This window comes from Eleutherodactylus coqui, chromosome 4 (genome assembly GCF_035609145.1).
Source record: "Eleutherodactylus coqui strain aEleCoq1 chromosome 4, aEleCoq1.hap1, whole genome shotgun sequence".
Taxonomy (NCBI): domain Eukaryota; kingdom Metazoa; phylum Chordata; class Amphibia; order Anura; family Eleutherodactylidae; genus Eleutherodactylus; species Eleutherodactylus coqui.
In genome coordinates, this window is record NC_089840.1 from 301,450,291 (window position 1) to 301,472,972 (window position 22,682).

At 50.3% G+C, this 22,682-nt stretch overlaps 1 protein-coding gene across 1 annotated transcript in view; it reads right to left on the reverse strand.

The window, feature by feature from the left end:
- SORCS3 (sortilin related VPS10 domain containing receptor 3) overlaps window positions 1-22,682 on the reverse strand; it is an 810,393-nt gene that overhangs the window by 27,861 nt on the left and 759,850 nt on the right. Inside the window, exons 20-22 of the mRNA XM_066601804.1 lie at window positions 16,028-16,161; window positions 3,548-3,671; window positions 1,225-1,337 (exon numbers count right to left, since the gene is read on the reverse strand). Coding sequence (XP_066457901.1) covers window positions 1,225-1,337; window positions 3,548-3,671; window positions 16,028-16,161 — 371 coding nt within the window. The remainder of the gene's footprint in view (window positions 1-1,224; window positions 1,338-3,547; window positions 3,672-16,027; window positions 16,162-22,682) is intronic.

Genomic DNA, 22,682 nt, shown 5'->3' on the forward strand with positions numbered 1-22,682 from the left:
TGTATCCCATAATATATCCCATAATGTATCCCATAATGTATCCCATAATGTATCCCATAATATACCCCATAATATATGCCATAATGTATCCCATAATGTATCCCATAATGTATCCCATAATGTATCCCATAATGTATCCCATAATATATCCCATAATATACCCCATAATGTATCCCATAATGTATCCCATAATATACCCCATAATATACCCCATAATGTATCCCATTATGTATCCCATAATATACCCCATAATGTATCCCATAATGTATCTCATAATGTACCCCATAATGTATCCCATAATATACCCCATAATGTATCCCATAATGTACCCCATAATGTATCCCATAATGTATCCCATAATGTACCCCATAATGTATCCCATAATGTATCCCATAATATACCCCATAATGTATCCCATAATGTATCCCATAATATACCCCATAATGTATCCCATAATGTATCCCATAATGTATCCCATAATATATCCCATAATGTATCCCATAATATACCCCATAATGTATCCCATAATATACCCCATAATGTATCCCATAATATATGCCATAATGTATCCCATAATGTATCCCATAATGTATCCCATAATATATCCCATAATGTATCCCATAATATACCCCATCATATATTCCCCCGACAGGTGCTGCGGCCGCCAGGTAATCCGTGTCATTTACGTCACCTGTCAGTTCCGGCTGATTGGAGGAAATAATATCTATACATGGCAGTAAGCAACCTGGGAAATGGGTAAGCTCTACGGCAGAGGTCTCCAAGCCCTCTTACTGCAGAACTACAAGTCCCAGCATCACCTGCAGGATGTCAGGACACTAGTTCTGCAGGTCAGAGGTCACCGCTCTCTGATGTCCAGCGGACGGGATTGCGCGGGGTCCGACATGCTGTACGCTTGGAAGCCATCTTTCTGTTCCTGATATACAGGTGTAGCAGAGCTGAGTCTGTCACATAGCTCTTCAGGAGCGCGCCGTCTGCTAAGATAATGAGTGCAGTCCTATTACGAGCTGCAGGAAATCCAGATCTGATTTGCACCACATGACAAACTCTTCCCACCTGGGACGCTCAGCTCTGCTACATCTTCCTTCTGCTAGAGAGGATGGCGGCTCCGTCATTTGATCATTAGCTGTATGACAATCCCACGGTGTATCGGCGCTCTTGTCGCCCTGCGGCGGATCGCACTCGGCTGCCACCATTAATCCCTACCTGTATCAGAGCCTTCTTAATGAGCCTGCTTATGTCTTGTCTCCACTCGGGGATGTCGGGGTTGTGGTAATCCAGGTTCGGGGAGAATGACAACAGCTGCGACTGGAAGTACTCTGAAAAAAACGAGACGCTTTGTGTCACTTCTGGCGCTTTATATTTAGCTTCCACTTTGTTACATTTTGCAACAGTACATTTCAACATGTTTTAGCTTAAAGCGGCGGCGCGGCGTAAGACGGAGGGCGACTATTAGGAGGGGTGTTCATTAGCCGCTCGCTGCCATCAGGTGACTCGCGGCCCGCACTGCGCTTGCAGATGCTTAATGGCTTCTCACATTAACATTGCCACCAATTGGATAATGACGCTGCGCAGAGATCTCGCCTGGTGACGCTGCTGCAGAACAGATGGCGGACGCGCCGGGGCGGCAGGATTCGGAGGGAGGGAGCTGATGGAATTTGGGTTCCTGGTTTTGTCCTCATTCTATTAATTGTCGACCAATGACCTCAGCGTCCCTCTACGGGGGAGCAAGTCGCAGGAGCATCCCAAGAATCGGTTCTCCCCTCAAAGAAACATCGCGGCTGCGCACAAGTTTCAGTAGTGCTACGATTCTTCCACGACTCACAGGGTTCCATCATGAACAATGGTCGCCTGAAGTATCCGATTTTGGCCCTTTCGGACAACTACTGCTTGAAAATGTATGTGACCGATGGTTCATGATGGACGATGGCTGATCTGTCAAAGCCTCAGCAGTCACTTGCCCTACTGTTTAAACCTCTCTAATGATATACAAGAAGTAATACTACCCTGCACCAACTCCTCTGCTGCCCCCATTTGGCTCAAGATACAATAGGCCATCAATATCTAACCTCGCGGGGCTGCTTAACCCTCACTGCTTACATGGCACAGTGCCATACACCTCTCTGTGGCTGTACCTGGTACTGCAGCACTCTCCCAAGTGGAGAGCACTGTGTCCAGTAATATTGAAGCGGACACCATGACTTCTTCATTCAGTTGATCGGCAAGAAAATCAAAAATCGGACTCCTGCTATCAGGAATTGATGACTTATATTTCATATTAAAGATTTTAAAGACCCCCTTAATGATCATCCACAAGCAAAGGACCCTCAATGCCCACCAACCACTCTAAGAGCCAGGTGCATAAATAGAATAATGACAATTAGTGGCCCCATAGACTACAAGGGGCCCGGATCAAAGATCAGAATGGTTCCATTGCTAAAAATGCTGTGACCCCGATAGGAGAGGACAGAAGCGGTTTGTTGGCTCCTGCTAGCCGAGGGCCCCAAGGTACACTGCTACCCAAGGGCCCCAAGGTATGCTGCTACCTGAGGGCCCCAAGGTACGCTGCGTGGGCGGCCTCTATGGCTCTTGCATACAAGGTGATGACAAGGAGATGTTCTTAAAGACTTTACATTCAGCATTAAGGCAAAATCCCTCCAAAGTACAGCATTTAGTAGTTGAATGTATACATTGCAACAAGCCACGCCCTCCTTCTGTATACAGTGTCTCAGGTCACGCCCCCTACAGTATACAGTGCAACAGGCCACGCCCAAACTACTGTCTTTAATACAATAGGTCACACCCTCTGACCATATACAGTACAGCAGGCCACTCCCCTCTAATGTATCTGGTACAACAGGCCATGCCCCCTACCATATGTAGTAAATCAGGCCACGCCCTCCTGCCACATAAAGTACAACAGGCCACACCATCTGACTGTATACAGTACAACAGGCCACACCCTCCCACTGTATATAGCACAACAAGCCACATGCTCATACTGTGTATACAACAACAGGCCACACCCTCCTATCATACAGCTTACAACAGGCCATGCCCTCATGCCATATAGAGTACAGTAGACCACGCCATCCAGCCATGTATAGTACAACACGCCACACCCTCCTACCATATGTAGTACAGCAGGCCACGCCCCCTACCATATGTAGTACAGCAGGCCACGCCCTCCTACCATATGTAGTACAGCAGGCCACACCCTCCTACCATATAAAGTACAACAGGCCACAACCTCCCACAAGCCATCTTTCCTATATATTAGGGGATATCTAGGTATACCTGCTTGGCGGGTACTTTTACTGCATCCGTCAGGCCCGCGGGCCTCTATGTTCTCCTTCAGAATTCTGCGTCATGGCCGGCACAAATCACACATAGAGTGAACACATTGTGAACATAGATGGATATGTATCTGGTGGCTCTTCTAAATTGTTCCCAAAATTACTGGGGTTCAGGAATATCGCGCTGGTGCCTCGGTGAGCACCCACTGCAGGATGTGGATATTATTACGTACCATGTACAGCCACCTCTTTCGTGTCCTGGATGAGAGTGTTTGCAGATGAGACCTGCACCGTGATGGTATTGACGCCCTCCACATGGAACGTCAGCGAGATGCTGCTGTCCAGGGTGATCAGCGGCTGCGGGGACAGAAGCAACAGGTCAGCAGCTCCACCCACGACAGTCTGCATGTGTCTAATCTATGAAGGTTGCACATCTCATATCACTCGGCACCCCCTGCTGCCTCGGTGTCTGCAGAGCTTTACTAGACCAGCAGGAGAAGGAGGTGAAAAAAAAAGTATGTAAAGCTGAAAAAAGCCCCCCATCCATCCAATTCAGCCTATTACCCCCCAATGTTGATCCAGAGGAAGGGAAAAAAACAAACAATGAGGTGGAAGCCAATTTTCCCCGTTTAAGGAAAAGAAATTTCTTATATATTACAGTATCTAAACTGTTGAGGAAGGTCAGACGGCGCAGCGCTGACTGGGGGCAAGTGACAATTAAGGAAATTTGAGGGCAGCTTTGGATGTGACTTGTGCACAAGATGGTGAGACAGAAACGACTACAAGACAACAAACCGGCAATGACTTCTGTTTGTAAATGTTTATTTTCACATTTTAGTCCTTTCTGCAGTTGGTTGTGACCGTTTATGTTCTGTGCTCCAATACTCGGGGCTGCGGTCCCTACAGAATCCCACAGGCTGACTGACAGCATAGCATTCATAAGGGGCGGGGGGTGGGGGTAAATCCTAGTTTCTGCGGGGGCAAGCGAGGATTTAGGGTGACACACTAGAGGAAGAGAGATAGCCAACGGCACATCAATTCTAGCCACACAGGTGAGGAAGGACAACAAGTGAGGTGCCGCTCCAGCATGACGTTGGCCCCTCGGTCCTAAATGCTACACCCAATGACTCCTCAGGCAGCGGCACGCAGGCGCTCCGAGCAGAATCTGGGTTAACTAGAAATAGAAGAGGGGTTTTATTCTGACTCCATAAAATGTTAGACCGGCGACGTTTCGACCTCAGCGGTCTGTGTCAAGCAGGCTGCCTAACTGAACCCTCGAGTACAAAGATGTCAGCGACTCATCCGCATGTTAGACGGCGGCATTGTACACGACACAGCTCTCTCGCTGTTCGCGCCTTCACTTTCTCGCTCCGTGTAAAAGCCCCCTAACTGCTTGTGGCTGTAAGCGCTGACCGTCAGCTCCGTTCTGACCGATGCCTCTCGCTGCTGTCGATGCTGACGCCCCCCCGCAGGTCGTTAGCAGCCGCACTTTGCAGTTAGCTAGAGTAAATCCTGATTGGTTAACCATCTGGCATGCGCTGCGACATCTCCGCTCCGCTAACAAGCCCCGCCTCCTAGTAAACTAAGCGATATCATACAGCAGGCATCCGGCGCACGCGCCAAATTCATTAAGCGTGGTAAGCAGCGCCGCCAGCGACTCCTCCGACACAGAGAGAGAAGTGGTTCGCAGCAGCGGCAGATTCGTTCCCTTTATGCAGACAGATGAATCGCTGACGTTTCGCTGCCTAGATTATTGCGTTGTTCGCGTTGCTGAACTTGTGATGAACAATCGCCGTTTACACGAAATGAGCTAGTGATTTTTATGTCTGCGTAAAATGAACAATTAGCGAATGAATTCTCGTTCGCCGGTCAACAGTCGGCCGTGTTTACATGGAACGATTATTGGTCAAATTGGCACGATCCAACGATTCTGTGGACAGTCGCTCCGTGTAAAAGGGCCCAAACACTGTGTCGGCACAACCAGTCAGTGATGGCGTCCGTGAGATCACAGCGCCGCTGGGCTAGATGTCCTCTACAGACTCGGCCTTTTAGAGGCCGTTGGGTGGCGGCACTTCCACCCGCTGTCAGGGTATATTGGGGCATCTCACAGATATGAGATTGTCCTCCTTAAGGGTGCCTCAAATGATCCCTTTAATATAATGAGGGCATCAGACAGCAGTAAGGGGAAATGCTCCTGACTCTTATGGGGCCTGGATCGCCATCCTTGTTACTCCAGCACTAGATGGCGGTATTATCAGGGTGGTTATAAAATGTGTATTTCTACAAGAGACGGAACGCAGTAGAGGTTAGAGAGACCCACGCTGCCCTCGTCTCCTTCACTTCCCCGGCTTCTGGCAGCTGCAATTACACATAACTGCTGCTACCAATCCCCAGCACCAGGGGGCACATGTCTCTGCATGTGTCTGGGATACCCAGAAGAAGGAAGCTACAGGAGAAGTGTGGTGCGGGGGTCTACTGGCATAAAAGGGAGCATAACTGCTGATGGGGACATGATTACTGGTGGGGACATAAAGGGGGCATTATTACTGGTGGGGGCATAAAGGGGACAATATTACTGGTGGGGGCATAAAGGGGGCATTATTACTGGTGGGAGCATAAGGGGACAATATTACTGGTGGGGGCAGAAAGGGGGCATAAAGGGGGCATTATTACTGGTGGGAGCATAAGGGGACATTATTACTGGTGGGGGCATAAGGGGACATTATTACTGGTGGGGGCATAAGGGGACATTATTACTGGTGGGGGCATAAGGGGACATTATTACTGGTGGCGGCATAAAGGGGGCATTATTACTGGTGGGGGCATAAAGGGGGCATTATTACTGGTGGGGGCATAAAGGGGACATTATTTATGGTGGGGGCATAAAGGGGACATTATTTCTGGTGGGGGCATAAAGGGGACATTATTACTGGTTGGGGCATAAAGGGGGCATTATTTCTGGTGGGGGCATAAAGGGGACAATATTACTGGTGGGGGCATAAGGGGACAATATTACTGGTGGGAGCATAAAGGGGACAATATTACTGGTGGGGGCATAAGGGGACAATATTACTGGTGGGGGCATAAGGGGACATTATTACTGGTGGGGGCATAAGGGGACATTATTACTGGTGGGGGCATAAAGGGGACATTATTTCTGGTGGGAGCATAAAGGGGCGTTACTATTAATGGGGGTTTAAGGGATATTATTACTAGTGGGAGCACAAAGGGGGAATTTTAACTGGTGGGGGCATAATGGGGACATTATTACTGGTGGGGGCATAAGGGGACATTATTACTGGTGGGGGCATAAAGGGGGCATTATTACTGGTGGGGGCATAAGGGGACATTATTAGTTGTGGGGGCATAAAGAGGGAATTATTACTGGTGGGGGCATAAAGGGGACATTATTACTGGTGGGAGCACAAAAGGGGACATTATTACTGGTGGGAGCACAAAGGGGGCATTATTACTGGTGGGAGCACAAAGCGGTATTATTACTGGTGGGAGCACAAAAGGGGCATTATTACTGGTGGGGGCATAAGGGGACATTATTACTGGTGAGGGCATAAAGTGGCATTATTACTGGTGAGGGCATAAAGGGGCATTATTACTAGTGAGGGCATAAAGGGGCATTATTACTGGTGAGGGCATAAAGGGGCATTATTACTGGTGGGGGCATAAGGGGACATTATTACTGGTGGGGGCATAGGGGGACATTATTACTGGTGGAAGCACATAGGGGACATTATTACTGATGGGGGAATAAAGCGGGTTAGATTACGTTGTGAGTTTTCCAAATACAAGTTGCAAAATGAAAGCTTTTATCTGATTGGCTGCTGCGTGCGCCCAGGTGTGGACGCCGTTTCAGGCTGGTTACTGATGTGACTTCCTGTGTCTGCATGTGTTGGGTGACATCACAGCCTGATGTTCAGTGTATGGTTTAAGATGTTTAGGCTGCGTTCACACTCAGCCTTTTTGAAGCACATAAAAGACCTGCACGCAGGAGCCTCATAAGACGTCTTGGAAGGAGTCCGGCATAAATAGTGAGTTAACACCTTGTGCGCCGGTGGTTTGTTCATTTACTGCATATTGTGTCCTCCTCAGCTAAAAATATCCCTCAAAAATACCAGAAGAAGGATTTTTACTCTCCTGAAATGTATGCAGCGCCCCCTAGTCTTACGGTTTGCAGGTAAAACAGCCAACGACCTGACCAATCACGTTGTGATTAATAATCCATCTAAAAACCATGTGGACCTCCTTGTGTAGCTGCCGCTATGTGGATTAGCCTCCTCAGTAAGCTCTATGGCTGGATGCCTGTGCTGTATGGTGGTAGTATTTGATAACTGGGCTGTTACTTGGACTCAGTCACCAAGCTGCTGCTATTAGTGTACAATTGTAGTTATTGTGCTGCTTTCAATATAAAGCATCTGCATCATCGGCATCGTCACGTCTCCACCGGCTTCATGTCTGTCTGTACCTTTATCATGTCCATCTTCACCGGCGTCATGTCTGTCTGTACCTTCATCGTGCTCACCTTTACTGGCATCATGGCTGTCTTTATCATGTTCACCTTCATCATGTCCATGTTCATTGGCTTCGTGCTCATCTTTAGTAGCGTCATGTCCGTCTTTACCTTCATCATGTCCATCTTCATCATGTTCACCTTCATCATGTTCACCTTCATCATGTCCATGTTCATTGGCTTCGTGCTCATCTTTAGTAGCGTCATGTCCGTCTTTACCTTCATCATGTCCATCTCCATCATGTTCACCTTCATCATGTCCATCTTTACTGGTTTCATGTTCATTTTCACCAGTGTCATGTCCATCTTCATTGGCGTCATGTCCATCTTCACCTCCATTGTGTCCATCTTCATCATGTCCATCTTCACCAGCGTCATGTCCTTCTTCACCTTCATCATGTCCATCTTCAACTTCATTATGTCCATCTTTACCTTCATCATGTCCATCTTCACTGGCGTCATATCCATCTTCACCTTCATCTTCACCGGCCTCATGTCCGTTTTCAAATTCATCATGTCCATCTTCATTGTGGTCACCATCATGTCCATCTTCATTGTGGTCACCATCATGTCCATCTTCATTGTGGTCACCATCATGTCCATCTTCACCGGCATCATGTTCATTTTCATCGGTGTCATGTCCATCTTAACCTTCAAAATGTCCATCTTAACCGGCATCATGTTCGTCTTCATCTTCATAATGTCTGTCTTCACTGGCATTATGTCCATCTTCATCATGTTGACCTTCATCATATCCAGCTTCACCGGCGTCATGTCTGTCTTCACCTTCATCATGTCCATACTCACCGGCGTCATGTCCGTCTTCACCTTCATCATGTCCATCTTCACCTTCATCATGTCCATCTTCACTGGCATCATGTCCATTTGCACCTTCATTATGTCCGTCTTCATCATGTTCACATTCATAATGTTTACCATCATGTCGGTCTTCATCATGTCCATCTTCACCAGTGTCATGTCAGTCTTTACCTTCATCATATCCATTTACACCGGCGCCATATCCGTTCTTGCCCATCTTCACATTTTTTGTGTCTATCTTCAGCATGTCCATCTTCACCAGCGCCATGTCAATCTTTACCTTCATCCTATCCATCTTCACTGGCGCCATGTCCGTCCTCACCCCCATCATGTCCATCTTCATCATGTCCATCTTCACCAGCGCCATAACATTCTTTACCTTCATCCTATCCATCTTCATCGGCGCCATGTCTGTCCTCACCTCCATCATGTCCATCTTTATCATGTTTATCTTCAACATGTCCATCTTCACCGGCGTCATGTCCATCTTCAAATTCATTGTGTCCATCTTCATCATGTTCACATTCATCATGTCCGTCTTCGCCTTCATGATGTCTGTCTTCGCCTTCATCATGCCCGTCTTCACCTTTATCATGCCCGTTTTCACCCTCATCATGCCCGTCTTCACCTTCATCATGTCCGTCTTCACCTTCATCATGTCCTTCTTCACCTTCATCATGTCCATCTTCACCTTCATTATGTCCGTCTTCATCATGTTCATCTTCATCATGTCCATCTTCACCTTCATCATGTCCATCTTCACCTTCATCATGTCCATCTTCATCATGTTCACCTTCATCATGTCCATCTTCACCTTCATTATGTCCATCTTCATCATGTTCACCTTCATCATGTCCATTTTCATCATGTTCACCTTCATCATGTCCATCTTCACCTTCATCATGTCCATTTTCATCATGTTCATCTTCATCATGTCCATCTTCACCTTCATCATGTCCATCTTCACCTTCATTATGTCCATCTTCATCATGTTCACCTTCATCATGTCCATCTTCACCTTCATCATGTCCATTTTCATCATGTCCATCTTCATCATGTCCATCTTTACTGGCATCATGTCCATTTGCACCTTCATCGTGTCCGTCTTCATCATGTAAACCTCCATCATGTCCATCTTCACACTCTTTGGGTCCATCTTCATTATGTCCATCTTCACGAGCGCCATGTCATTCTTTACCTTCATCCTATCCATCTTCACCAGCGCCGTGTCATTCTTTACCTTCATCCTATCCATCTTCACTGGCGCCAAGTCCATCCTCACACCCATCATGTCCATCCTCATCATGTCCATCTTCACCAGCGCCATGTCATTCTTTACCTTCATCCGATCCATCTTCACCGGCACCATGTCCATCCTCAGCCCCATCATGTTCATCTTTACCAGCGCCATGTCCGTCCTCACCTCCATCATGTCCATCTTCACAGTCTTTGTGTCTATCTTCAGCATGTCCATCTTCACCAGCGCCATGTCAATCTTTACCTTCATCCTATCCATCTTCACCGGCGCCATGTCCGTTCTCACCCCCATCATGTCCATCTTCATCATGTCCATCTTCACCAGCGCCATGACATTCTTTACCTTCATCGTATCCATCTTCATCGGCGCCATGTCTGTCCTCACCTCCATCATGTCCATCTTTATAGTCTTCATGTCCATCTTTATCATGTTTATCTTCACCATGTCCATCTTCACCGGCGTCATGTCCATCTTCACATTCATTGTGTCCATCTTCATCATGTCCATCTTCTCCTTCATCATGTCCATCTTCATCATGTTCACATTCATCATGTCTGTCTTCATCATGTTCACCTTCATCATGTCCGTCTTCACCTTCATCATGTCCGTCTTCACCATCATGTCTGTCTTCACCTTCATCATGTCCGTCTTCACCTTCATCATGTCCATCTTCATCATGTTCACCTTCATCATGTCCATCTTTACTGGCATCATGTCCATTTGCACCTTCATCGTGTCCGTCTTCATCATGTAAACCTCCATCATGTCCATCTTCACACTCTTTGTGTCCATCTTCAGTATGTCCATCTTCACGAGCGCCATGTCATTCTTCACCTTCATCCTATCCATCTTCACCAGCGCCATGTCCATCCTCACCCCCATCGTGTCCACCTTTACCAGCGCCATGTCCGTCCTTACCCCATCATGCACGTTTTCACAGCTTTCTTCTTGTCCAGAGGACATGTACGCCACGTTGTGCCCAGAAGCCATCGCAGCCTACGAGCCCAGGACCCCCTGTTGTTGCCCTCTTATATATGTATGACTGGAAGCTCTGCACCCCCCGTAGCCACTATTGACTACAGCTTGGCACTGAAGCCCACGGCCGCCTCCACCACAAGCAAACTGAATGGAAAGGTTATATGAAACAACTACTGCCATTATCAGCAGCGGCAGAACGGCGCAGGAGCGGCTCCGCGGAATTACACGGCTTTTCTCCCCTCACATTAAGCCCGCGATATCTCTCATTTCTCTTGTTCGACTTCATAATTATTAGCTGCTGCTTAACACAACTTCAAAGAAACTTTTCCACCGCGTTCCTCTCCTTCATGTTTTATTCTTCGGAGGGTAATTACCTTTCTCTTCAACGAACACTGAAGCCCCCCGATAGGATTAACTATTTTCTTGTCATTTTACACAAAAGAGCGCCGACTCGCTTTTCACACAAGATGCATTATTTAAAGGAGCAGCGCTTTCTAATGCACAGACGCCGACAGCTGAACGTCCGCAGTGGGAACTGTAATGTTACATAGTAATTGTGTGAGAAGACAGAAGAAGAGTCACACGAGCGAGGGTGGTCCCAAAAACAGCATATGGGTCAGTATAGATAACAGCGCTTCACTTAATGGACTCGGGTGGGCCGCACGACTGGATCTCTTTACAGGGAGTCAGTCATGTCCTATGGCGTGGTGGCGCTGTTAGGGAGGGGACAGCGAGCCGGGGGTATTTTTCATACTCACCTGTTCCCGCGATCCAGCGGTGTCCCCTCTGAAGACTGTGCAGCGCAGGGAGGCTGGACTCCTTTCAGAGTTCCTTGTACGTGTTCTCCTATACGCGCCTATGGGAAAGGAGTCCAGTCTCCCTGCGCTGCACGGTCTTTAGAGGGGACACCGCTGGATCGCGGGAGCAGGGAATATAAAAAATACACCCGGCTCGCTGTTCCCTCCCTTAAAGCACCATAACTTACTTTATTGGATGTGACCGGCTCCCTTTAATACTCAAAACCCGCTGTGGCGAGCGCGGCCTCCACGGGGATCCGATCAGTATAGCTTGTGTGTGACGGCCCCCGATGGACCTGTTAACGAATTGATTCACTTGTGCTGGTCTCCGAGTTTGGGGGATCCTAAGTGATTGCCTGCTCTCCATCTACGTCGTGAGGAGGTATAGAAGGACCGTGGCTCATACATACAGAATGGCGGGTCCCTCGATAACACACATTCACTTTTGGGGAGCAGAAGTGGCTTTGTAATTAACTATGCAAATACATATTTCTATTAATTAGTCTGTCGTACCCTGCTGCCATCGTATGCAAATTATTAGGGCCGGCAGGGGTTAACGGGGCGAGATTCCTGAACGGGGCGCCCTGTAAGTGATGAGACATATTAGGGCCAAATTATGACATTCTGCAATGTCTTCTCAAAAAAACTAGTAAAAAATAATAATTTTGTATGTAGAACAAATGTGGACACAATGTAACAGCTTAGCAGTGATTTTTTTTTTGGACCCTGTGTTATCTATATGTAGGTGTCACCTCTCAGTGTAATCCTCTCTGTGCAGGGAGGGGAGGGGGTGAGCTGTGACTATTGTGAATGGTGGGTCCGGTGTTATCTATATATAAGTGTCTCCTCTCAGTGTAATCCGCTCTGTGCAGGGAGGGGAGGAGGTGAGCTGTGACTATTGTGAATGGTGGGTCCTGTGTTATCTATATATAGGTGTCTCCTGTCAGTGTAATCCTGTCTGTACAGGGAGGGGAGGAGGTGAGCTGTGACTATTGTGAATGGTGGCTGCTGTGTTATCTATATATAGGTGTCTCCTCTCAGTGTAATCCTGTGTGTACAGGGAGAGGGGGAGGTGAGCTGTGACTATTGTGAATGGTGATCCTGTGTTATCTATATATAGGTGTCTCCTGTCAGTGTAATCCTGTCTGTACAGGGAGGGGAGGAGGTGAGCTGTGACTATTGTGAATGGTGGCTGCTGTGTTATCTATATATAGGTGTCTCCTCTCAGTGTAATCCTGTCTGTACAGGGAGGGGGGGAGGTGAGCTGTGACTATTGTAAATGGTGATCCTGTGTTATCTATATATAGGTGTCTCCTGTCAGTGTAATCCTGTCTGTACAGGGAGGGGAGGAGGGGAGCTGTGACTATTGTAAATGGTGATCCTGTGTTATCTATATATAGGTGTCTCCTCTCAGTGTAAACCTGTCTGTACAGGGAGGGGAGGAGGTGAGCTGTGACTATTGTGAATGGTGGATTCTGTGTTATCTATATACAGGTGTCTCCTCTCAGTGTAATCCTGCCTGTGCAGGGAGGGGAGGAGGCGAGCTGTGACTATTGTGAAAGGTGGGTCCTGTGTCATCTATATACAGGTGTCTCCTCTCAGTGTAATCCTATCTGTACAGGGAGGGGAGGAGGTGAGCTGTGACTGTTGTGAATGGTGGATCATGTGTTATCTATATATAGGTGTCTCCTCTCAGTGTAATCCTGTCTGTACTGGGAGGGGAGGAGGTGAGCTGTGACTATTGTGAATGGTAGGTCCTGTGGTATCTATATATAGGTGTCTCAGTGTAATCCTGCCCGTACAGGGAGGGGAGGAGGTGAGCTGTGTCTATTGTGAATGGTGAATCCTGTTTTGTCTATATATAGGTGTCTCCTCTCAGTGTAATCCTGTCTGTGCAGGGAGCGGAGGTGGTGAGCTGTGACTATTGTGAATGGTGGCTCCTGTGTTATCTATATATAGGTGTCTCCTCTCAGTGTAATCTTGTGTGTACAGGGAGGGGAGGAGGTGAGCTGTGACTATTATGTATGGTGGACCCTGTGTTATCTGCACACAAGTGTCTCCTCTCAGTGTAATCCTGCCTGTGCAGGGAGGGGAGGAGGCGAGCTGTGACTATTGTGAATGGTGGGTCCTGTGGTATCTATATATAGGTGTCTCAGTGTAATCCTGCCTGTACAGGGAGGGGAGGAGGTGAGCTGTGACTATTGTGAATGGTGGGTCCTGTGGTATCTATATATAGGTGTCTCAGTGTAATCCTGCCTGTACAGGGAGGGGAGGAGGTGAGCTGTGACTATTGTGAATGGGTGAATCCTGTGTTATCTATATATAGGTGTCTCCTCTCAGTGTAATCCTGTCTGTGCAGGGAAGGGAGGAGGGGAGCTGTGACTATTGTGAATGCTGGGTCCTGTGTTATCTATATATAGGTGTCTCAGTGTAATCTGTCTGTACAGGGAGGGGAGGAGGTGAGCTGTGACTATTGTGACTGGGGGGCCTGTGTTATCTATATATGTGTCTCCTCTCGGTGTAATCCTGCCTGTGCAGGGAGGGGAGGAGGTGAGCTGTGACTAATGTGAATGGTGGTCCTGTGTTATCTATATACAGGTGTCTCCTCTCAGTGTAATCCTATCTGTACTGGGAGGGGGTGAGCTGTGACTGTTGTGAATGGTGGTCCTGTGTTATCTATATACAGGTGTCTCCTCTCAGTGTAATCCTATCTGTACTGGGAGGGGAGGAGGTGAGCTGTGACTATTGTGAATGGTGGATCATGTGTTATCTATATATAGGTGTCTCCTCTCAGTGTAATCCTGTCTGTACTGGGAGGGGAGGAGGTGAGCTGTGACTATTGTGAATCGTCGGTCCTGTGTTATGTACATATAGCTGTCACCTCTAAGTGTAATCCTGTCTGTGCAGGGAGGGGAGGAGGTGAGCTGTGACTATTGTGAATGGTGGGTCCTGTGTTATCTATATATAGGTGTCACCTCTCAGTGTAATCCTGTCTGTGCAGGGAGGGGAGGAGGTGAGCTGTGACTATTTTGAATGGTGGGTCCTGTGTTATCTATATATAGGCGTCTCCTTTCAGTGTAATCCTGCCTGTGATTAAAATGAGATGACGGCTGAGAAGTTTTCTGTGCATTTTGCTTAGTGGTCAGTGTGCATGGAGTGGGAGTAGGTGAGCTGTGACCACCCCCTTTTGTTAATAGTGGAAAGGAAGCTGATGCCCCAACCCTGGTGTAGTGGTCGGCGCTTGTAACTGCAGGTGAAGCTCCCGTCAATTTCAGTAAGCCCCAGCACTGGTCGTTACATGGGGGTCGGAGCAGCAGCTCTCTGTGTGTAGCGCTGCTGACAGCGGGTGCCTGATCAGCTGATTGTGCAGGTTCCTGATTGGTGGACTGCAGCAGACTATTGATACCTATCCTGAGCATCAACCGCATTCCCCTTTTCAACTTCTCGGTGATTTCATGAAGGGTGGTCTTCCTCCATGCAGGTTCAGCTCTTGGCAAGCGTTGCTGGGGAATCTACTCTTCACATGTCCCCTACAGTGTCTGTAGATGTAGCATCATATGGCGGCCACTGACGTACCGGCCGGTGTAATATACCGATGGCTCCCGTCTGCCACTCTTAGAGACCGTAGAGGGGGACACCAAGAAGGATCTCGGTCGGTGATGTCCATCTGCCCTACAAGACCCAAGGTACAAGTCCTGCTGAAGCTCATCGGAGGAAGCCGCAGCAGAACGCTGTGAAGACCTCATGCGGCTCCTGACATGTTGGGCGCTTCCACTAAACGCTGAGGAATGGACCCGCTGCACAATCTGGAGTCTTCAGGGCCGTTTCCTCCAATCAATCCTGAATCTTTTCCTAGCTCACTATTCCGGACTCGTTAAACCCCAGGCCCGCTCGCCATACACTGACTGACGAAAAGCCTTTCCAGAACCATAAAAAAGATGGATTCCGCCTCTAATTTATGCGACAGATCGCCTCGTTAATCACATCAAGGATACAAAGGAAAGCCTGGAATAATTTATGACTTGAGTGCTGAGGAGGGTGCTGGGATTTATAGGGAGGCCAACCGATGTTGTAGATCATGTGACAGACTCGTTAACCGGCCGGCGCTCCATTAATCCTCCGGCCTGTCTAAGAGCGGCATCAAGCCGTTACATTCTTGTCTGGATACGGAGTTACATCTTCATCTCTTCCCTCCGTACGTCTTGGGTACAAGGAGTCGCCCTGCCCAACCAATGGTGTTATTGACCCCACAATCCCTACATGAACACAACTGATTGGTGGAGGCGCCAATGAGGGGGCTTCTACAGACAGAGCAGCGTAGACAGGTTCATCGTACCTTGGTGTTGTTCCCGACCCACCAAAAATAAGTGAGTGTCCCGGGGTGAGACGGCCAAATCACAGCGCTGATGTTCACTTCTTTATTCCGGATGGCAACGAAGGGCACCCGCAGATGGACGTGCTCAATGGGACCTGATGGGGGACACGGAAAGGGTCATTATAGTCAGCGTACACAATGCGTCGAGGCAGATATCAAGTGTATACGCAGCTCCTATCCAGAAAAGGTCAGGTTCACTTTAACACCCCCCCCCACCCCACTTCATATCATGTTTCTTGAGCCTTACAAGGAGCTGTCCACGGGGGTCCACTTCTCAAGCCCCCCACATCTTGGCCCAAGTAAAGAGTGGCTATAACGAGGGTCTCATGCTGGAGGACCCGTCCTGTATTGTACAATGTAAATTGGTAGAATTGTGTAAACCTTCATTTCGCCTCTGGGGGCGCTACAAAGAAAGGAAGCACTTACTGCCAGGTCTCCTCACAGATCACAGCAGATTGCTGGGGGTCCAGCAGGGGGGGGAGTGGTTGCTTTCTGATTATCTTCTTGTCAAGGGGTCCTTCTAATAAGGAGGTAGTGTATAAAAGCGGAAAAACCCCTTTATAGTGACGACCCGTCTGAGACTAAGGATCTTTGTGAACACTTCGCTCCGGCTGCCTTACACTCCGCAGGGGCCCCTACCATGAGGCAGCCTGGGACCGATGCCTCAGGCGGAACTCTGCAGAACCGCAGCAGCTTTTACTGGCCATGTTAGCGTCTTGTAAGAAGTAACCGGCGGGGCAGCAACCCGACAGGCGTTTAACTCACTCGCCCTCTACTTCTTGCCCGGCGGTGGCGGAAGCCACTGTGGTAACCAGAGTCTGACTCCTAACCCCCCGCTGGCATCTGCACCGTGTACAGCCTGGCATCTGCATGCAGAAACACAGACGGCGGGGACAAGTCAGGGTCACTCGGACTACAGCAGCGGGGGTCTCCGCTGGACCAGAGCTACAAGGCAAGTGGGATAAAGGATTGTCAAGGTGCTGTCTGGCTGGAGATAAACTACTGGGGTCACTATTACTATGGGGGTCACTATTACTACGGGGGTCACCATTACTACGGGGGTCACTATTACTACTGGGGTCACCATTACTACGGGGGTCACTATTACTACTGGGGTCACCATTACTACGGGGGTCACTATTACTACTGGGGTCACCATTACTACGGGGGTCACTATTACTATGGGGGTCACTATTACTACAGGGGTCACCATTACTACTGGGGTCACCATTACTACGGGGGTTACCATTACTACGGGGGTTACCATTCCTACAGGGGTCACCATTACTACGGGGGTCACCATTACTACTGGGGTCACTATTACTATGGGGGTCACTATTACTACGGGGGTCACCATTCCTACAGGGGTCACCATTCCTACTGGGGTCACTAATAGGGGTGCTATTCCAACTGTAGCCACTAGAGTGGGTGACTATTATCACTAAGAGGGACACTTCCTATTGGGGCCACTATTACTACGGGGGTCACTATTACTATGGGGGTCACTATTACTACAGGGGTCACCATTCCTACTGGGGTCACTAATAGGGGTGCTATTCCAACTGTAGCCACTAGAGTGGGTGACTATTATCACTAAGAGGGACACTTCCTATTGGGGCCACTATTACTCTTCTGGCTTCAGACAAGTCTCAGTGGTCAGATATGTGTTGCGTATCTTGTGTTTTGGCGCTGCCAATGCCTGTAAAGTGGGTAGGAGTGTGCAGGCAGCATGAAGGCTTGGAGCGCCCGCACTCTAGTCACATCCAGAGCCACATTCGAATGTTTGCCATCCACTCTTTGGAATTCGGTATCCTCGGCCTGGTACCCAGCTGAGGTCACGTGACGCCTCACTGATATATACACATGCTGCCTACATCTAGATGGGCATTGTGTGTTGCCCTCTGCCAGCATCAGCAGGACCCGCTCCGCGCAGACCCTGAGCCAGCAGAGGAGAGCATGTGGTTAATAATAATGGAGTCCCAGCCATTATAAGCCGATGCGAGCCGTGAAGCGACAACAACCCCTTCAGGACTTCAGTGTTGTCGCCCCCCACCTGCCAAGAGTCCCAGCCGGACCAGAGCTGGTTTTTGCCCTGCGAGTTGCATTTTTTCCGCGCTGCCCTTCGATGTACGGAAACGCTTAAAAACATTTTTAGGTGGGGAGACATTTTTAAACCACAATTGCCCCAACCGGCCCTCCGGCCCTCTGCGGTCGCCGCGGTTACAGGGAACACGCAGGTTTAGGGTTTTCTACTTTTAAAAGTTAAATCCATTTTTTTACATAAACCTGCCCTGTGTGGCCGGACTCGGAGACCCGCGGGGGGCGCTCTGCGTGGCCAGACTCGGAGACCCACAGGGGGTGCTCTCCGTGGCCGGACTCGGAGACCCGCGGGGGGCGCTCTGCGTGGCCGGACTCGGAGACCCGCGGGGGGCGCTCTGTGTGGCCGGACTCGGAGACCTGCGGGGGGTGCCCTGCATGGCCAGACTCGGAGACCCGTGGGGGGCGCTCTGTGTGGCCGGACTCGGAGACCCGTGGGGGGCGCTCTATGTGGCCGGACTCGGAGACCCGTGGGGGGCGCTCTGTGTGGCCGGACTCGGAGACCCACGGGGGGCGCTCTGCGTGGCCGGACTCGGAAACCTGCGGGGGGCGCTCTGCGTGGCCGGACCCGGAGACCCGCGGGGGGCGCTCTGCGTGGCCGGACTCGGAGACCCGCGGGGGCGCTCTGCGTGGCCGGACTCGGAGACCCGCAGGGGGCGCTCTGCGTGGCCGGACTCGGAGACCCGCGGGGGGCGCTCTGCGTGGCCGGACTCGGACCCGCGTGGGGCTCTCTGCGTGGCCGCACTCGGAGACCCGCGGGGGCACTCTGCGTGCCCGCACTCGGAGACCCGCGGGGGGCGTTCTGCGTGGCCGCACTCGGAGACCCGCGGGGGGGCGTTCTGCGTGGCCGCTCTCGGAGACCCGCGGGGGGCGTTCTGCGTGGCCACACTCGGAGACCCGCGGGGGGCGTTCTGCGTGGCCGCTCTCGGAGACCCGCGGGGGGGGGGGGGGCGCTTTGCGTGGCCGCACTCGGAGACCCGCGGGGGGCGCTCTGCGTGGCCGCACTTGGAGGCCCGCGGGGGGCGCTCTGCAGGGGTAACCGCAGTTTTTATTAGCTTTCTGATCACTTTTTATGGAGCCAGTAAAGCAGGAGCCCCGGACGATTCCGCCATTCCATCCTTTTTTACAGACTTTGCCGTGCGGGAAAGATAATGCGATGTTCTAATAGTTCGGGCGTTTACGTTCGCGGCGATACCAAATACCCGCGGGAGTCTAATTGCTTAGATTTTTTGTGAACTTTTAATATTTTGTATATTTTTCTGTTAAAACACTTTATTAAACCTTTTTTTACACTTTTCTTTAATCCCCTCTGCGGACCACAAGTTGCAGTCATGTGATTGCTTGTACCACATACCGTAATACTTCAGTACTGCAGAATACAGTGATTATCTATGAAGTTCAGGCAGGACAGCCCTGCAGGCCTTCAGTAGCTGCCATGCTGCCATGCCAGCCCCCTGGCACCCCCTACTAGTAGTCAATCCCCTCCTGCTGACTGCTTCGATGTGCGGTCTGCTTTGACCACGGCATCTAAATAGTTAACTGTGGAGATCATAGCAATTCCCGGCGGCTGTCAGCGATCAGAGAGAGCTGGTAGCTCCCTGGCATGGAGCGCACTCAGGGCCGCAGGGCGCACATGTAGGAAGGGGTTAATGACATGTAAGGCGACTTCCTTGGGATCCAACTGACTATAATGGGGCTTATTGGGACTGTGATGCAAGTCCGGCGCACCTGAAGAAATGGCGCTCTACCTCATCCAGGGAATGTTTGGGCAGCATGTTGGCAGGCGGGCGGACCCCGTTACAGCAGAGGATCCACCTGGCGCGGTTGGCATGTGCCGCCTCCATGTGTCTTGTTATTCAGTTCCTATAAAGGCCAGTGACCAGCAATAACCCGGGCGGTGCGGCGGCGGCCTCAGAGCATGGCGATGGAAGAGACTGAAGCTCAAGGAGAACACATTGAAAGCCCTGGGGGGCGTGAGCTGCGCCCGACACTTCATCAGGCTGGTACCGCAGACATTGGGCCCCGGGCCCCCTTCTGCGTGCAGTTTGTATGTTCTCCTCGAGTTTTCTCCAAAAACCTACTGAGAAGTGAATGTAGATTATTGGGGCAGCGAGTGATGTCAATGCAGCAGGGACCCCGGGGCCACACTGGGCGCCCCGTCCTTTCTGGAGCTCCATAGGCTAGCTCATACACAGCCGGCTCTTCCTCTCTGGAGTTCTGAATGGGAGGAGTGTGGGACCCCCACCTATCAGACATGCATATCAATAAACATATATGTTGCAGTCCTTGTGCCTCAGACCACTAAAGTTTGTGCACCCTGAAGCGTTCTCCCAGAGATGTGTTTTACTTGTAATACTATGGCTAACCACATGGTGAGCTGCTGAGCAGAGACCTATCCGCATGCGACAATCACCATAGATCAGGACAGTCAAGTCCACTGCTGGATCTACAAACAGTAAATGTATCATATCACCTTATGGCAGGGGCACTCAACGAGTCCTTGTAAAGGTCCACTTACCTGGGTCTGCCGTCAGGAGGAGGTCCAGCAGACCCAGGTAATTATGTATAAACTACGGTCCAATTACAGAGATACCAACCATGCTTAGGTTTTTTTCTCACTACTTTTGCCCTATAGGACACGTGACTTGCCGTCCGAGTGCCACCAGAGCAGTGTGAGCAAAGATGCTAGGTCTACAGAGTGATAGTGATTACAGTGCAGTTACCTCCGAGGACCACAGGTGACGTCTTCTCTGACTGGTGTCATCTGTTTTTGTTTTACTTCTATATTTGGGCACAGACTGCCATCACCAGCTACAGCTCATCTCTGCAGGCTCTTCCCATCCTGCCGCTTCCCACAATGCCCGTCTCATAATGTCTCCATCATAAATAGTGCCCCTCTATTTTACACCTTTATTGGCCCAACCACGTATTACAGAGCTGCGGCCCCCTACAGGCCTATTACAGAGCTGCGGCCACCTACAGGCCTATTACAGAGCTGCGGCCCCCTACAGGCCTATTACAGAGCTGCGGCCCCCTACAGGCCTATTACAGAGCTGCTGCCCCAAGCAGGACTATTACAGAGCTTCTGCCCTCTACAGGCCTATTACAGAGCTGCTGCTCCCTACAGGCCTATTACAGAGCTTCTGCCCTCTACAAGCCTATTACTGAGCTGCTGCCCCCTACAGGCCTATTACAGAGCTGCTGCTCTCTACAAGCCTATTACAGAGCTGCTGCCCCTACAGGCCTATTACAGAGCTGTTGCCCCCTACAGGCCTATTACAGTGCTGCGGCCCCCTACAGGCCTATTACAGAGCTGTGGTCCCCTACAGGCCTATTACAGTGCTGTGGTCCCCTACAGGCCTATTACAGTGCTGTGGTCCCCTACAGGCCTATTACAGAGCTGCTGCCCCCTACAGGCCTATTACAGAGCTGCGACCACCTACAGGCCTATTACAGAGCTGCGGCCCCCTACAGGCCTATTACAGAGCTGCGGCCCCCTACAGGCCTATTACAGAGCTGCTGCCCCAAGCAGGACTATTACAGAGCTTCTGCCCTCTACAGGCCTATTACAGAGCTGCTGCTCCCTACAGGCCTATTACAGAGCTTCTGCCCTCTACAAGCCTATTACTGAGCTGCTGCCCCCTACAGGCCTATTACAGAGCTGCTGCTCTCTACAAGCCTATTACAGAGCTGCTGCCCCTACAGGCCTATTACAGAGCTGTTGCCCCCTACAGGCCTATTACAGTGCTGCGGCCCCCTACAGGCCTATTACAGAGCTGTGGTCCCCTACAGGCCTATTACAGTGCTGTGGTCCCCTACAGGCCTATTACAGAGCTGCGGCCCCCTACAGGCCTATTACAGTGCTGTGGTCCCCTACAGGCCTATTACAGTGCTGTGGTCCCCTACAGGCCTATTACAGAGCTGCTGCCCCCTACAGGCCTATTACAGAGCTGCTGCCCCCTACAGGCCTATTACAGAGCTGCTGCCCCCTACAGGCCTATTACAGAACTGTTGCCCCCTACAGGCCTATTACAGAGCTGCTGCCCAAAGCAGGCCTATTACAGAGCTGCTACCCAAAGCAGGCCTATTACAGAGCTGCTGCCCCCTTACAGGCCTATTACAGAGCTGCTGCCCCCTACAGGCCTATTACAGAGCTGCTGCCCCCTACAGGCCTATTACAGAGCCTCTGCCCCCTACAGGCCTATTACAGAGCTGCTGCCCAAAGCAGGCCTATTACAGAGCTGCTGCCCAAAGCAGGCCTATTACAGAGCTGCTGCCCCCTTACAGGCCTATTACAGAGCTGGTGCCCCCTACAGGCCTATTACAGAGCTGCTGCCCCCTACAGGCCTATTACAGAGCTGCTGCCCCCTACAGGCCTATTACAGTGCTGCTGCCCCCTTACAGGCCTATTACAGTGCTGCGGCCCCCTACAGGCCTATTACAGAGCTGCTCCCCATAGAAGCTGCCAGCATACAGTTGTATGCAGGACCCTACAGTGGTACGATGTAGACCCGTTGGG